This window comes from Pogoniulus pusillus, chromosome 4 (assembly GCF_015220805.1).
Source record: "Pogoniulus pusillus isolate bPogPus1 chromosome 4, bPogPus1.pri, whole genome shotgun sequence".
Lineage (NCBI taxonomy): Eukaryota > Metazoa > Chordata > Aves > Piciformes > Lybiidae > Pogoniulus > Pogoniulus pusillus.
Genome location: NC_087267.1, coordinates 39,660,496 through 39,678,364, shown reverse-complemented (window position 1 = coordinate 39,678,364; position 17,869 = coordinate 39,660,496). Strand labels below are relative to the sequence as shown.

The window sequence follows — 17,869 nt, the reverse complement described above, 5'->3', positions numbered from 1 at the left end:
GTGTACTTCGGGAGCATTACTCACATCGTATCAGCTTTTCTGTCTATGCATTGGACAGCTGCTAGAGAATAATGGCTTAAAGGCTCTTCAAAACATAAAAAGGGAGGAAGAACTTACTGTGAGAGATGTGTGACCCCTGACTTACTGCTTATTAATGGATGGAGAGTTTAGTAATCAAAAGGCTTGGATGCTACCTCTGGCACTGAGGTGACATGAACAGCAAGTCAGTTCCTTCTGATTTCACCTGCTTTAAGATGTCTATGCTAATGGTCGACTATCTCTCTCTGTGCTGCCACAAGCGTGCCACCAGCCACCTACCCATGCTCTCTTCTGCAAAGTGAAAAGACCACTCCGTGGGAAACCCACTGCTTCAAATTACAAGGCAATCTGCATTGTAATTCATGCTGCTTTAAGAGAGGAAAAGCATGCACATGCATTTTCCTTTGACTTCTTCCCTTCCAGGGCTACTTCACAGCCCATCCCAGTCCAAAAGGGTTCAACTTCTCTGCTGGGAGAAGACAGAGCAGGTACTATGAAGCTGTGCCCCAGTATACTGTGCTATTGGCATGAAATGGGATCAGTAGTCAAGGCTGAAGAATATTATCATACTCTTTAATTTTAATTATAACATCTGTTTGTAACATTAACCTCACAGTCTCTTCTCCCCTTTGTGACAGCCAACTTGTGAAATTTTGAAAAGACTGAACAAGGCCAATAAAAAATTAATGTCAGTGACAGCTTTATTCTCAGATCTAACAAATAAAATAAAATAAAATAAACCTACCTGAGTCTCAGATCTCAGGCAATCATCTAAAAGAACTAAGAAAAACCCAAAACAAATTAAAAAAAACCAAAAAATCCAGATATGAGAAATATTGTCACTGATTCAGAACTTAAATGAATTTTTATCTGGCTTAGGATAACAACCCTTCAAAATCCACATAGGGGAACTATTTTCTAGAAAGCAGAATTTTAAAGTGTTTTTTTTTTCTTCTTTTCTTGTTAGCTTTCCAATTAGACAGCTTTTCTGGCCCTAATTTTAGGAGATGAAACAAACAATAACAATAAATAAGGTTGAAGCTGGGCAGCATCTATCATCCAGTGATCATGATTTCATTTAACTTGCAAACATTCAGAAGAGCACACCCTATGAGAAGAGGTATGAAAATCAGGTCCACCCCACTCATTTGCTAGAATTCTCTGAAATTATTAATATCACTGAAAGCTAAGGCAGGATTTACATTATCAGGCTGAAATAATGTTTCACGGGATAAAGCAGAGAGGGCTGCTCATGAATGCAGTATCTTACTGCCTGGTTTGAAATGAAAAACTAATCAGAGGATGTACTAAATGGCTCAGGGGGAGGCAAGCAACACGGAAAGCCTGCCCCTTCTCTTTTAAATACTTCTGCTGTTAAAATTTAGCCCTGCTCAGTGGTGACTAAGAAGTTGTCTCATGGCTTCTGGAAAATGAAAGGATCACCTTAAGCTTTCTCCACATAAAGCCTGCTCATTACAACAAACCAGAAAGCAATGCAGATGGATTGGTGTGATCAGGCACCAAGGAAAAGTGTTGTCTCAGAAGGCCTGGGTTGAATTTAGCAAATTTGTCCTTGGGCACCTTGATCTATAACCACAAACACAGGCCACGTTTCACTAAGCAAATGGAGACAAAACTAAGACAAAATTACCTGACTTGAGAGTATGGGCATGAGGGCTCAGCCTATGCTCCACTGCCCACAGGAAGACTGGAAGAGCTCAAAAATTCCTCTGGGAGCTTGAGGAGTCTCACATCTCAACGCCTGTGATTTCTGCAGTTTTCAGAATTTTAAAAGCTAAGTTTTGTAATGTGGAGTCCTAGGACACTTTATTCTTATAGGCCATCAAACCTCCTGCCATATCTGCCTGCACCTCCTCTTTGGTCTCTGACGGTTACATGCAGCTTTAACAATTGTGGTGCAGTTTCTCAATGAATAGTTAAATCACACAACCAGTTTTAGATCAGGATGAAGCTGCTGAGGGATGTGAGACTGTATTAGTAAACATTGCAACATCTTTCCCTCAGTTCTGCAGACCTCCCCAGGCATCTGCTAGCAGCCATCGCTGGAAATAAAGCAGGAGAGTAGATGGAGCCGTTGCCTGACCAGCTCTACATCCCAAGTATCAGAAGCTCATAGTTCTGCCATAAAAGTACTAACAAATCTTATTTCAACAAGATGAAGATGTTCCTGCAACCAGCTGTCTGGTTCTGTCACCCTGCTGCTATCTACTGCTTTGCTGTCACAAAAGCTTTGGAAACTTCTGATTTGCTGCAGTGCATGGTCAGGTTGGGTTAGCTTAGCCAGCAGTGGAGATGTTAAGGTGTAGAGGGGCACAGAGTTGTGTTCAATCATCCCTGATAAATTGAAAAGAGCATGTCTGCTGTGCACTTGAGGGAATGGACAGTAAACAAAACAACACCAATCTAGAGACTGTGCACTTTTTTTCAGCAAGTAAGCCCTAGGAGCTGCTAGGTATTGCTCACCACTCACCCACGTAACAGTTAACCAGTTACCTTCTTTCTGCAGGCAGAGACAGATATTGGAGCCTGTCTTATTCAGTCACACTATACTCAGCTTCACTTATTTTTCTTCACAGTCTTGCTAGCCTAGAGATAATATCCTCTGCTTAGATTTTCCTATTCTGAGAAAAGACCAGAGATGGAAGTGGCCCCATTTGAAAGGCAAAAGCTGAATGCCATTGTCATTTTAATTAATATCCTGCAGAGGCACGAAGAAAAGCAAATAAAAAAGGATGAAAGAAAATAAAAATCAAAACAAAATTAGGTCAATCCTCTTTCCTGAGGGATCTTCTGCAGACAGCCCAAGGACCCTCTGCTCCCCATATCCCTGCACTGCACTGATCACCTTATCGAAGCCTAGTATCCCACTTCCCCTATCCTGGGGGAGGGCAGACAGCCTTAGAAGGGGCAGAAAGCAGCCCTGTTGTACAACACCAGTAATCTGACACTGTCTTTAACAAGATTATCTTGTATCTCTCTCTCTCTTCCCTCCTCCAACACGCACAAGAAACCCTTTTTAAGGCCAGTGCTGGTTTGCTTCTCTAGTTAGGGGAGCTTATGATACTCAATAATCTGCCCATTTTCCTCCTCCTGTATTATTTCTGTCTCTGGGTGTTTGTAATTTTCCCCAGTCTTATGATTTTCCCTCCTAGCAATGACAATGTTATGGGGAATGATTTCAGGTGCCAGTCCAAGTGTGTGTTTCAGAGACACAGCGTTGGACAGAGAATGCCTGCCAGACAGGATGCTGGAGAGGGCATTTCCTGCGGTCTCACTCACACTGCCATGGCCACAGGGACTACGAGCATCCCCTGTGGAGTCACCAGATCTCCCCTCCCATCAACCCACCAATGCTAACAGGCATTTAATTGTGGTGATGGGCAGAAAGCAAGAGAGGAAAAGGCAGGCAGCTAAATACGGTAGCAGTGAGGACCATGTTTAAGGATATTCACACAAGTGATGTGCCTCAGACAACAATGTCAGATGCACCTGGGTAAAGATGGGCAGGAAATACAACCACAAGAGAGCCTTAAGAAAACACTAAGATGAGGAAGAATAAGTCAAGCCTGCTATGAGAGCCCCTTGTATGATAGAAGGCATGAAGATGGGAAGGAGACTAGTTAAGGTTTAGAAAGTAATTACATGTCTCTTAATCAGTGATACTGCTTTCCCACAAATTCTACTGGTGTTTATTGCTGGAGCTGAGAGCTCACCAGCTGCCTGCTGCTGGGGTGAAAGCTTAGTGCTGACCCTTCACCGCAGGCTGGTTTCACCCTCAAGCATGCAGGCTGTCCCAGCCTAAGCTGAGCAGCTCTGCTGCAAAACTCTACCTACATTACCTGTTACTCTGTGCTGGCAAGCTACTCCTATGTATTGCAGACCCTTTCTGGCACAGCCAGGGTGAATGTTGGAGGTTTTTTTTTGCTACAGTGATGTTGATTGTTTCATGGGGAATGTGAGAAAATTCATCTTTCCTTCCAGACACACAGTTTAAAGGGAAAGGTCACTTGGGTTGTGTCTGAACAGTACAGTGAATGGCTTGTCATTCACTCAGAATAGCTCAGAATTAAAAGACTTCCACCTGTAACCCTGGGTAGATCAGTTAGTTTAGGACTCAGACTTCATCAAACACTGGGAAAGAGAGTTAGGGTGCTAATGGGAAGGGGTTAAAGGTAACATGTGGGAAAGACTCGAAGTTAACTTGGCTGCAAAGACAGCCAAATATAAAGAAACACTGTACTTAACACAGACACCTGCTAAAATCTCACAGGTCTAATTTCCACAATGATCATGTAGAACTCTACTGTCACCAAGAAAAACACCACTGTGGACACAAAGGCTCTTAAGCTTTTAATCTTACACTGACATATTACGCCTCCATTTTTTTTTATACATACCTGTGCCTCTTTTTAATCGTCTTCTTGCAAGTTTAATTTGATCCTGAAGAATCTGGACCCAGTCCCTAGGACCAGGAAGTTTATCCACGTGGTTAGCAGTGCAGTATTTTTCTGTAAAGACTGAAATAAAAAGATACCATCTTTTTGAAATGTGCCACCAGAATGGAGAAAGGGAGACTGGAGAGGGTTACAAACAAAATACATCAAATAATCCACTTATCATAAAAAAAAAAAGGCATTTAAATGGCCAAATTTAGGATTGTGAGAACAGAGTCCAACCCAGCATTTCACAAGTCTACCTTTCAGAAGACATTTGGGTGTGTAAATACCACAGAAATACCACAGTTACTACTTATAGAAGCTTATGCCAGGCAAGTGGTTTACACTTGATGTCTTCTGCTCAAGAATTTCGTACGAAACCCTCACAATGAAATATCAGACTTTGAACTGAGTCTCCAGACACGGCAGGCACTTCTAAATGTTGCCTTGCATATGGTCCAAGTGGAGAGCTGAAGATCTGGTCATTTTGGTGGCTTTTTGGTCAGGTTTCTAAGGCTGCAGGCAATCTGATGAAAGATAGATATCCTGCCACTGTGCAAATCTCTACAGTTATCATACTGCCAAATCAGATGTAGCAGAATGTTTATGAAGCTGCTGAAAAAAAACAACAACTCAACAAACCATCTTTGAGAAAGAAAGAAGTATCCTGTAGGCCCAGTTTTACATTTAGTAAAAATGGTACATAGAGGCTCAATGTTCTCTTCAATTCCATACTTACAGCAAACTTAGCAGTGTTACACCAAAAATACAAAGCTATAAATGGAGTGAAACTGATGCAATTGATTTTCATCACACAACTGAGAAGTGTGCAAAAAAAAAAAAACCCAAACAACCAAACAACCCAAAACAAAAGCAGAGATAGGAAAAAAAAAGATTACTGTTGGTATTGCTATTGCAGTCTTGGTCAGAGGTCTCAGAGCTCACTGTCCAATTATGACTAGCAAACAAAGAGAGGAAAACTGATCCCAGCTGAAGGAATTTGTAATCCTTGAGAACAAATGTCACACAAATGGGACGGAAAAGCGTGCAACATAAAATGAGAATGTTGTTATTTTTATACACAGGCTTTTGAGGCAGTGCTAGCTGGTGAGTATGAGGAGATTGAAAGTAATCACACACTACAAACTCTTTCCGTGTTTGGAGCTTCACAAAACCATTGCATGAAGGTCATTAGCAATAATTCCTTTGTAGTCCGTGCAGCAAGAACATCAGACCAGTCCTGAGGGCTTCTCAGAGAAGGAGATACAGCCCCACACATTGTCAGTGTCCAACCTGAAACAATTATGCCCCTCTGAAGGCAGAAATAATCTTTTCCTTCTGAATCCATACTGTACCTCACATAATGGCAGCCTGATCAATGACTTAATACTCCTACTGACGTTGCACACACACTTCCAGTTTGTGACCAGGGCCTGGTGACAATCTGTGACATTAAGCTGTACCCAGATGACTCAATGGAGGTGCCTGCTGTGGGAATTTTGGCTCCTGCCTGCTGTTGCCTGCAGAGGAAGCCAACGTCTGGCAGACTTGGAGAGCCAATATGCTAACTTGCTTCTCTTCTCTAACTTGTTTGTTCTTCTCTTGAACCAAAGTCAGAATAGCTTTGATTGCTCAATATGTAGTTAGGGAAACACTAACATGAGCACAAAGGAATGGGAATGCAATAGGAAAGAAGCAGAAGAGGTACCTCATGTCTAGTCCATCTGAGCTGCATGGTACTAACTACTCCTCCATTATAGACCATAGACTGGTTTGACTGAAAGGGACTTTTAAAGATCATCTAGTCCAACCTCCCTGCCATGGGCAGGGACATCTTGCACTAGATCACTAGATCAAGTTGCTCAGAACCCCATCCAACCTGATCGTGAATGTTTCCAGGGATGGGGCATCCACAGCTTTTCTGGGCAACCTGTGCCAGTGTTTCATCACCCTCATCATTGAAAACAAAAGTCTTCCTCATGTCCAATCTAAGCCTATCCTCTTCCAGTTTAAAACTGCTGCACTTTGCCCTGTCACTACAGGCTTTGGAACAATGTCTCCATCTTTTTATAGGCTCCCTTTAAGCATTGAAAGGTTGCAATAAGGTCACCCCAGAGTGTTCTCTTCTCCAGGCTGAATGACCCCAACTCTCTTAGCTTTTCTTCACAGGAGAGGTGCTTCAGCCCTTGGATCACTTTTTGTGTCCTACTCTGGACCTGCTTTAACAGGGTGCTGAGGACTCCTGAGTTGGATGCAGTGCTCCAGGTGAGATCTCAGCAGAGTGGAGATGCAGAATCATCTCCCTTGACCTGCTGATCACACTTATTTTGATGCAGCCTAAGATACTGTTTGTCTTCTGGGTTGTGAGTGCACACTGCCAGCTCATGTTCAGCTTTTCAGCCACCAACAACCCTAAGTCCTTCTCTGTGTGGCTTCTCTCAATACCTTCATCCTCTGGTCTGCACTGATACCAAAGATTGTCCTGCCCCAGGTACAGGACCTTGCTCATGGCCTAGTTAAACTTCAGAAGGTTCACATGACCCCACTGCTTAAGCCTACCAAGGCCTTTTTGGATGGCAGTGCTTCCCTTTAGCAAATCAGCTGCATCACTCAGCTTGCTGAGGCTGCACTCAATCCTACTGTCTGCATCACTGATGAAGATACTAGAAGTCCTGGTAGACATCCCTGAGGTGCACATAACACATCTCAACACAGTTTGTTGACTTCTGCAGGGAAGGACTTGTTGGATTTCTAGTCACAACATAAAGCAAAAATAACCACTTCTGTTTTTTTTGGGGGGGTTCCCACATCTTTCCCCCCCCCCACCATTTTTGAGTGAAGACTGATGCAACTATCAAGGGAAACTCATGGGCCAGGAGAAGCACTGCAAACGATTCAACAAGTGCCACTGAACACCCAAAGTCATGAGAGAAGATGACTAATCATCCTTTCCCAGAAGCATCACATTACTTGTAAGGAAGGCAGTTAAAATGTTTTCAGGCAGGAAGAGCAATTTCCAAGCAAACAGTCTCTCCTTTAAGTTCTCTGCTCATTATTGGCATGAATGTAGCCTTTTCTCCACTTTCATATCTCTGTCATGGAAAAGACTAAAAGTGCCCCTACAGGGTATCTGAGCACGTGGTGGAGGAACATCCTAATGGTAACAGAGCAAACAACGTGATGTTGTTCTTGTGGGGACTTCATACTGGCTCAGTTATTTCTTGGAATAAATGAAGCCACAGTGTCTGACAGCACAGCTCTTTGGAGGGAGGAAGGGTGCTATTGGAGTCAGTCTGAGTCAAGATCCACAGGAGGTCAGTCCTTGGTATCTTATTCCAGCACAGCTTTTAGGGATGGGCCCCGCTATGAGAGGTTGGGTACTAGGATTTGGGCAGTACTGTGAATGCCAATAAAGATCCTTGTTATTACCAGAGCACCTGGCAGTACTGTCATGGACAAAATTTATCTCTTGAAACTACAACTCCTCCCTTTCTTCCCCCAAACTCAAGTGAAGAGGTTAAACCAAGCCTCAGAATTTGCTCCAGTAATGAGCTTAGCTACTGAAACACATTGCTGTCTATAGTGGGTGATGACTGCTGTTTCAACAATGCTGCTGCATCTACTGAAAAACATTTATTTTATCACACTCAAATTAGGCTATTAAAAAAAAAAAAGTATTTTTTAACTCCCTTTTTTCCATTTAACTTATTTATTAAAGCTCTTAAAGAAGAATGAGCTATGGACAGGCTGAATTTGGCTTCAGAATGTGGCAGATCATTGAGCACATGAAAAGAAGGTGTAAAGTTCACGATTTAAATCTAATCTTAAGCATAACTATGAGGAAAAAAAAACCCTGCCAATTACTGTGTAGAATGTATTAGGGCTATGACATCACCACAATATATATACTTTATTTCAACTGCACAGGTTGAAAAGGTCTTCTGGAGATGTCCATGTCCAGCCTGCTGCTCAAAGCATGGCCAACTAGATTCTGATGCTCTGGGCTATGACCAGTCAAGATTTGAATATTTCTGAGGATGGAAATCTTGCAGCTGCTCTGAGACCCTATTCCGTTGTTGAATCACCCTGATGTGGGAAAAGCTCTTCCTTATATCATGCTGAAATTTTTCATGTGTCCAGTGCCTCTCTGTGCCTGAGAAGAGTCTGACACCATCTTCTATAGATAGCTGTGGACAGCAGTAACGTCTCTCCTGAATCATCTTCTCTCCAGTTCTTTCAGCCTCTCATATGTCACTTCTCATGCATATTTCACCACTTACCTTCTTTAGCACTGTACGTTTTGGAGGCTCTCCACTGATTCTATGATTCCATGATTCTAACTACCTGAAGGGAGGTTGTAGCCAGGTGGGGGTTGGTCTTTTCTTCCAGGCAACCAGCAATAGAGCAAGGGGACACAGTCTCAAGTTGTGCCAGGGGTGGTCTAGGATGGATGTCAGGAGGAAGTTCTTGCCAGAGAGAGTGATTGGCATTGGAATGGGCTGCCCAGGGAGGTGGTGGAGTCACTGTCCCTGGAGGTGTTCAAGAAAAGCCTGGCTGAGGCACTTAGTGCCATGGTCTAGTTGATTGGCTAGGGCTGGGTGCTAGGTTGGACTGGATGATCTCGGAGGTCTCTTCCAACCTGGTTGGTTCTATGATTCTATGACTCAAGCCACTAAATCAACGTCCTTCTTGCATGGGGAGAGAAGGCCGTACATGGACACAGAGATGTTTGGAAAAAGTTCCCTCGCATTCTTTTGCTGCCAATGGACTTATAGAGAAGCTCTTATTTGTTATGTTTTCTATGTTAGCATTCTGTACCTCAGGACAAGTCACAGCCTCTAAAACAAGCTCTACATTGCAACACAGCCTGTCTTTTGTTTATTTAGGTATTCTCCCTACTATGTCAGATTTCAGATTGAGAGAATCTAGTCCAGCATGTCTGACCTAATACTTGCTGTCTGCATGTTGAGACAACAGAGTTTGGAGACACGTGTGTTTTCCTAGAAGCCTGAAAACAGGGACAGCTAAGAAAAACCACCTAGTACAGGATTCTGGTACTATCAAATTTGATCCCACAAGTGAAGGGCTACCACCATTCTTGTGAAGCATCAAACTCACAGTATCACAGTATCACCAAGGTTGTAAGAGACCTCATAGATCATCAAGTCCAACCCTTTACCACAGAGCTCAAGGCTAGACCATGGCACCAAGTGCCACATCCAATCCTGCCTTGAACAGCCCCAGGGACGGCGACTCCACCACCTCCCCGGGCAGCCCATTCCAGTGTCCAATGACTCTCTCAGTGAAGAACTTTCTCCTCACCTCAAGCCTAAATTTCCCCTGGCGCAGCTCAGTCCTAGTAAACTATTTAGACAGCAGACACAGTCAGATGCAGTGCAAACCTCAGAATTTTGATTGAAGAGGGTCAGTGATGCTGTTAGTTAGTTTTAAGGATTTCTTCACGTCTCAGATATCCGGGAAAAGAAATAAATTCTCTTATATGAACACTGAGTTTCTATCCTTAGAGCTTGACTTCAGAAACCAGGATCATTTGCTTAAAATGAACACAAGCTGTCCCCATAGAAGCTATTTTTAAACAACTGAATGAAAGGGAATAAAAATAAGACTGCATATTTTAATAGGCCTCACACACGTCAGAAATTCTAATCCCCTTACACCCTCTTTAGCTGAGAATATGTTCCAATTACACACAAGAAAGCAAGCAAGACACATACCTTTTATTGCACCCACAATATTTTGGTCTAGTCCTTTCCGGTTGTCATTGAGCCCTCTTTTCCTTTTGCCATTTGGTAAAGAGTTAGCCAAAGTCTTGTCATCAAAAAATGCACAGACCAGCTTCCTAAAGAGCAGGCTTCCTGAGCGGGTATAGTTTGATAATATAGAGTCCAGCTGAGATTTCGGCATGTAGACGTCAAAGCCTTCTGCAAGTTGCACTTCTGGCTACCAAAAGAATACAACTGTTTTAATTAAACGAGCATTCAAAGGCATTATTTTACTTCAACCCTGTGTTTAGTGAGACTTTACAACCACTTAAACCCCAGCTATTCAGTTCCACAGCAGCCTACCTCATGGAAATCAAACCCCTTCAGTTGAATAAGCACCTTAAAATGCAAATAAAATCATTATGCTCATGTCTAGTCACCGTAATGGTTAACAATTACTGACATTATTTCTGCTGCACAGCAAGAGAAAGGAAAAGAGATACCTTTCAGTACTGGATAACAGTGACAAACCAGAGGATCATCCCAGAGCAGTACTCTTACACAATGCCTTTTGGACATTTATCTCACTGTTTTATGGGGTTATGCCAAACGATGTGAAGGAGTGTGCTGCGGTGCAACCAGGCATTTCCAAGGAGCACAACTACAGGACTAGCAGACCCATCCAAGTCGTTTCACAAGAAGGCTTCCAGTGTAGATGACCCGTATCAGCAGAAACATATCATGAGTTTGAGGCTGCCCTTGTAGCCAGCACTTGGTGATCATTTGTTTCTCCCTCCTATTCATATTCCCAAAATCCATCCTTAGAAGAGGATGATGTTAGCTTATTTCAGCATAAAAAAAACTTAGTTGTAAGTCACAGGGATTTATGTGACTGCTAGAAACTGAGATGAAGAAGAGGAAACAAAATCATCCTGTATTTCACTAGAGTCAAGTACACTGTGGGTCAAAGCAGAAAAAGGCCTTCAAGGAAATTCCCTTACTAAGTCTTTTTACTGCCCCTGTCTGTACATATCAGAAATTACACAACATTCAATCACAGAATAGTTTAGGTTAGAAGGGACCTTTAAAGATCACCTAGTCTTTCAAGTATTTTCTTTTGTGACTATCTCACAGTGCTTACACATTACATCTGTATGGAATAACTAGAGACCTAGGATGTGTCTAATTCTGGGCCCCTCAATTCAAGAGAGATGTAGAGGTGCTGGAATGTGTCCAGAGAAGGGCGACAAAGCTGGTGAGGGGCCTGGAACACAAACCCTATGAGGAGAGGCTGAAGGAGCTGGGGTTGTTTAGCCTGGAGAACAGGAGGCTCAGGGGTGACCTCATTGCTGTCTACAACTACCTGAAGGGACATTGTAGCCAGGTGGGGGGTGGCCTCTTCTCCCAGGCAACCAGCCATTGCAATGGGCTGGCCAGGGAGGTGGTGGAGGCACTGTGCCCCTGAAGGTGTTCAAGAAAAGCCTGGATGAGGCACACAGTGCCATGGTCTAGTTGACTGGCTAGGGCTGGGTGCTAGGTTGGACTGGATGATCTTGGAGGTCTCTTCCATCCTGGTTGATTCTATGATTCTATGAACATAGGTCTATGTCCGTTTGGATGTGTTCCTCTGTCTGTGTTAGATAATATTGTCCTGCTCTGGCAGGGGAGTTGGACTCAATGATCTCCTTGGGTCCCTGCCAACCCCTAACATCCTGTGATCCTATGATGAACATACACCATGAACAAACTAAATTTTTTATTATTTTAATCTACAAGTTGGCAAGGGAGGAAAAAACAGTGGTCATGATGGGCAAAAATAAGCTAACATTACATCCAAGCTCCTAATAACTTACACTCTTTTGTCCCTACATGAAAATATATCCACTAGTGATGGCTTGTTTTCCAAGATGTTTACAGAGTGTTTCCCATCACATCACCTGCAAACATCTTCAGTCTAGACAAAAGAAGGAGCTGCCAATCTCAGAAGGATTTGGCTCCCTATCTTCCCATGGATTTAAAAAAGAAATCAGCATCAAGAGAGGTACAGCAAGCAGAGTATTTTCAAAACACATACTGTCATTGGTACATGTGCATGGTCAATAAACCCAAAGATTAAAATGCCTTGGGAAGCCAGGGTGAAGAATCTTCAAATAGGCAGATAGCAATTAAAAAAAACCCAAACCAACCCAAATCTAAAAAGCAGGTAGGTTACTCAGCTTCTTCTGGATGAAGCATTGGGTTTGTTTTTTTTTTAACCTTGAGAACTTTCCAAATGCTAGGTCCAGCAAAAGAGTCAGAGTCACTCTATTTGACAGTCTTCTGCTGTAGGTGTGTTTCTGATGCTTCAAACTTTCTGGTGACAGAGAAGACTTTAAAAAAGCAAATAGATGTAGGACAAGTTTACAACTTGGGGAAAAAATCTGCTTCATGTTAATCAAGAACCAGAATGTAGTTGTCATGGTGATGAATATATCCTGTCCTACTCTGTTACGTGGGTTTCAGGTCCTACAAAATCAATCTAAGATGACCTCAGTGATACAAGTTGCTTAGGGCAGACAAGTCATCTTCACTAGTACAGCTGTGAAAAACATTTCAAACCTTACCAGTGCACCAGCATGGAGGAAACAATAATATTTCACTTCTGACTATTTTATTCTTAATATAGGAATCAATTTGTAAGTCAGTGAAATAATTTGAAGGCAAAATGCTGATTTATGCTCACTTTCCTTGAGCAGTAAACTATTTTTCAATCAAAGACAATCAGCACCTAATAGAACTTTATGATCACTCTGAATGCAATTTCTCAAAAGGAAAAGCATTTGTTAGTAGATAATGATGGTGGCGTAAGGAACTGGTGGGTAAACTATTTGTGTACAAAAAAATAAGACCTGAATGCCAAAGGCTTTTGCTGTGCTGAAATTAGCAGGCAGTGAATTAGATTTAATCCTAGGCATTTTAGTAGGTTCCACCATGCAGATTAGAAATAAAACACTGTAACATTAAAACAAACACAAGAAAGCATAACTAAAAGATCATTACTTTGAAAATCCAGGTTCTCTGATTGACGAGCCACATAAAGAGTCAGCCCCACAAAGGCTTTTTTCCACTTCTGCCAGAAGCAGTATTTCATCTCAGCAAATGTGAACTAATCGCACTGGTTTTGGTAGTCCTGTGTAGTTTTACACACCTTAAACAGAGCTTTTTCTTCAAGTTCAGTAAATATTGGCAAAAGAAGAGCGGCAGCAGCCCTGGCGTACGACACGGCACACACACTACAGACAGCCCCGCACACCGTTCTCAAGGGAGCACTTATTTATGGCGCTGTGTAAAACGGCTCAGTTTTTCAGGCGCTCAGACAGGCTGGTCGTGAGCACACTAGAGATGCTTATGAATAAATGGAGAAGGATAATATCACCATTCATTCTGAAAGAGGTCACTTTCTTTAGCCTTCTCGAAATGTTTAAGGTCACATTTTGTTTTCGCTGTTAAATATATCTGTTTCAAAACTCAACTGTTTTCTTTCCAAAGACAAAACAACATCAATTTGTTTGTCTTGGGCTTCTGGCTCTGTAGATTTAGCCAACTACTGCAGCAAGCAGGGGGCAAAGCATGGGAGGGCAGATGAGGACTTAATTTATGAGCCACATGTTTTCTTTTCTTTCTTTTTTTTCTTCTTTATTTCCCTTAGGTCAAATTTGCACCTAAGAAGAATTGTGTCCAGTGATGGAACACATTCATAAAGTCAAATTACATTCCATTGCAAGTATAAAACTGTTTTCAAAACTGTGTTTCAAGCTGAAAAGTGTGCCATAAGCTAAGAAAAATTATAAGCACAAATTGCAAATGGGAGATAAATTACCAATCCCTCCCCAAACCATTCCCTCAAACATTATTAAGCAGAATGCTACAAAAGGAAAACCTCTGCAAAAGCATCAAACTAAGTTGCTCTGTATCACTACACTGACTCTGTGGCATGAGACTGCAATCTAATTAGTGGTGTGGCTTGCATCTATATAAGTGAATTATCATGACTGCTCTTTTTTATTATTAGTTCCCAGTTCCAGAAAGGTAGAGCATTATCTGCTGCATTGTTTTCATTTATGCTTATTGATACTGAATTTAATTATGTTTTTCTAGCTCATAGTACTTAGGAAATTGGAAACTGCCTGCTGAAAATTAAAAATATATTAGAGAAATTAATGACCAGTTTAGTCATCAGTCAACTGGTTCAGGCAACATCTATTTAGTTGTTGAACAAAGCCAATCAGCCACCAGAAGCATGAAATCTCTATCAACATGTACTGTTCCATCAAGCCAGAAAACATGCTTCCTACAATCTTACACGAGAAAAGCACAGATTTTTAGAGTGGCAAATTTTGGCCCCTTCAGTTACACTGACATCATCAACAGTGCCAAGGCCCTCACCCAGCAACCACAGAAAGCAGCGAGACTTGAACATCTCTCCTATGCAGAAAAGACTGAGAGAACTGGGATGTTTAGTCTTGAGAAGACTGAGAAGGGATCTGATCAATGTCTATAAATATCTGAGGGGTGAGTGTCAGGATCTTTGGTGGTACCCCGTGACAGGACAAGGAACAACATGTACAAGCTAGAACACAGGAGGCTCCACCTCAACACAAGGAGATACTTCTTTACAGTGAGGGTGTTGAAGCACTGGAACAGGCTGCTCAGAGATGCTGTGGAGTTTCCTTCTCTGGAGACTCTCAAAACCCACCTGCATGCATTGCTGTGTGGCTTGCCCTAGGTTTGCCCTGCTTTGGCAGAGGGGTTGGGCTCGATAACCTCTGGAGGTCCCATCTGGCCCCTTCTATGTGTGTGTGTGAGACCACCAGACTAGATGCAGCAAAGATTGAGATAAGGAGTTCCCTGAAGCCAGTGAGACCAGCCAGGCATGAAGCAGCACACAAATACATCTTGGCAAGGTAAGAGCATAAGTGTAGCTTAGGTGCACTCATCAGCAAATGACAGGATTGTGAAGGGTTCACACATGCAGCACTTTTCACAGCTCCTGGTCTCACGGTGGGTCTTGGCAACAGAAGAGATGAAGAATAAGTTTCTACTACAGGCTCAAACAACAGGCAGCCTTCAACTCAAAGGAGAACTGCATGCTCATGGAAGTTGAAAAAAAATAAACAGCCCAACACTTTGTAATTAGCACTTCCCATGTCTAACCCTACTGTCTCCATTCTCCTACCCAAGATGTGCTTCTTTATTCTAACAAAAAGTAGGAACACACATCAACCTGACTTGAGTACAGATTGTCCTGGATCAGTTAATGCTTTAAAATCCTGTAATCTTGTGCATTAAAATATTAACTTACATCTGACGAAGCTGATTCAAGGATAATTCCAAATCCTGAAAGAGGGGTTTCTGGTTTTAGAGGGGGTTCAACTTCTTGCAGACTCGATCGTTCTGAGTTTGCCGACAGCTTTTTTTCATTCTCTGCAGAGTTGGATTTCTTATTCATGGGAATTGGTTCAACAGGTTTGAGGGGCAGTTTTTTCTTTTTATTTCTCTTTCTTGATATTGTTGACTTTTGTGCACAAATCAGAGGAACAGGAGGTTGCTGTCTATTCTGAGTCCCAACTGAATGAAAGAAAGTAATGAATTACATTTACAGACAAAAGCACGAGTACAACCACACAGAGGCAACCATTAAACTACTGATACACTGCACCTGCATCTTCTAGATAGGTGGTAGGGGTTTCAGCCTATCTGTGCATGTGAAACAGTTACACTTGATCACATTTACATAATTTTCCAGTCTGTACAACGGGGATAATGACACTGAACTCTACTATGATGTTTTCCAAGACATACTGATGAATAGCATTTTAGGAAAATCAGGCATATCAGGATCTTTTTCTTAGTGACCACTGGATGGCTGGTGACATAGAGGACTTCAGCAATGATTATGAAAACAACAAAAATGATCAGGGGCCTGGAACACCTCTGCTACAAGGACAGGCTGAAGAGGCTGGGGTTGTTCTGCCTGGAGAAGAGAAGGCTCCAGGGAGAACCAATAGTGGTCTTCCAGTACATGAAGGGGGTCTACAAGAAGGCTGCAGAGGGTCTATTTACAAAGAAGGTCTATTTACAAATTTGCCATTGGAATGGGCTGCCCAGGGAGGTGGTGGAGTTGCCATTCCTGGAGATATTCAAGAAAAGCCTGGATGAGGCACTTAGTGCCATGGTCTAGTTGATTGGATAGGGCTGGGTGCTAGGTTGGAGTGGATGATCTTGGAGGTCTCTTCCAACCTGGTTGATTCTATGATTTTAAGGCCTGAAGTGATAGGCAAGGCACAGTGGTTTGAAAGGAGAGAAAAGGAGATTTAGATTGGATGTTAGAAGCAAATTTTTACCACGGGGATGGTGGAACACTGGAACAAGTTGCCCAGGGAAGTGTTTTGAGGCCTCATCCCTGGAGATACTCAAGGTCAGGCTCGATAAGGCTCTGAGCAACTTGTTCTAGTGAAGGATGTCCCTGCTTACTGCAGGAGAGTTGGACTAGATGACCTTTGAGGTCCCTTCCAATCCAAACCATTCTATAATTGCATGCTTAGCTTGTACATGTAGTGGTTTGAAAACTAAAAGCATAATAGTACAAGCTGAGAATAATACAAGCTCAGCTGTTAACTGAGATTCTCAACAGTTTTGAGCATCTCCTCCTGATAAATTAAGATAACACAAGTGCTAGTGCAATTGCACTTATTTTTATGAATGTAGTCACTAAGTTAATTAGCTTAGCAAGAACATTTCAAGTACCATTATGTCAAGAATGAGTGAAAATGCTATTCTGTACTTTAAATCCTGGGAAAAAAAGTTATGCAAGGTTGCATCAGATCGTCCTGCTCACACACAGAAACTGACAGTTCACCTGTTACCTCTAAAATCTAAGGGACTGTATTTATATTTATCAATATTTTGCAGTATAAATTAAGGGACCAATCCTGAACCTGTGCTAGTGTGAGCAAGTCCTCCAAAAGAATGCTGTTCAAATACAATTACACGTCTGGGTGAATCAGTAAGATCAAGGTCAAAGTAAAAGAAAAGCTCAAAGTGCTACACATGCAAATAAAACTCATTCAAGCGACAAGTGAACTACAAATATTCCTCATCTACAAACTTCAGGAGAAAAACACAAACAAATCCCCAAACAAAACCTTGGAATACTGTTTATTAAAAGATTTCTAGGATACTTAATTTCTGATTTACAAGACTGCAATTTGTAGTTTATCATTTAAGACAGAAGGGTGTTTAAGTACTATTACACTTTCACTACTTGCACTTACATGTTTGAATTTTATTTTTTGGTCTTTTAGCAATTAAAATGCCAAACAATTTTCCTTCTCTGCAAAAGTCATCATTTCATACCTACCAGAAAATATGAACTATTCCCAGTGAATTAAGAAGTTCACTAATTAACAAAGTACTTATACTGTAGACACATAAAAAACAAGAAACGTTTCTGTTGTAGAGGAGCCAGATTTTCTGTCACAAACCCCAGTTCTGTACCTCTCATCCACAAACTCTTTTTAATAATTTCAATGACATTGGTGTAAGTGAGTAAAGAATTCCCTGTCCCAGCACAGACTGCAAAGCTGAGCCTTTGTGGGGTTCTTTGTAAAT

The 17,869-nt window shown here is 42.0% G+C and overlaps 1 protein-coding gene across 4 annotated transcripts in view; it reads right to left on the bottom strand.

Moving 5' to 3' along the window:
- The window catches only part of BEND7 (BEN domain containing 7), a 74,841-nt gene that overhangs the window by 31,220 nt on the left and 25,752 nt on the right, over positions 1 to 17,869 (bottom strand). For all 4 annotated transcript variants that reach the window (XM_064142626.1, XM_064142625.1, XM_064142627.1 and 1 more), the window contains exons 5-7: positions 15,561 to 15,826; positions 10,232 to 10,457; positions 4,458 to 4,577 (exon numbers count right to left, since the gene is read on the bottom strand). In XM_064142626.1, the coding sequence (XP_063998696.1) occupies positions 4,458 to 4,577; positions 10,232 to 10,457; positions 15,561 to 15,826 (612 nt within the window). The remainder of the gene's footprint in view (positions 1 to 4,457; positions 4,578 to 10,231; positions 10,458 to 15,560; positions 15,827 to 17,869) is intronic.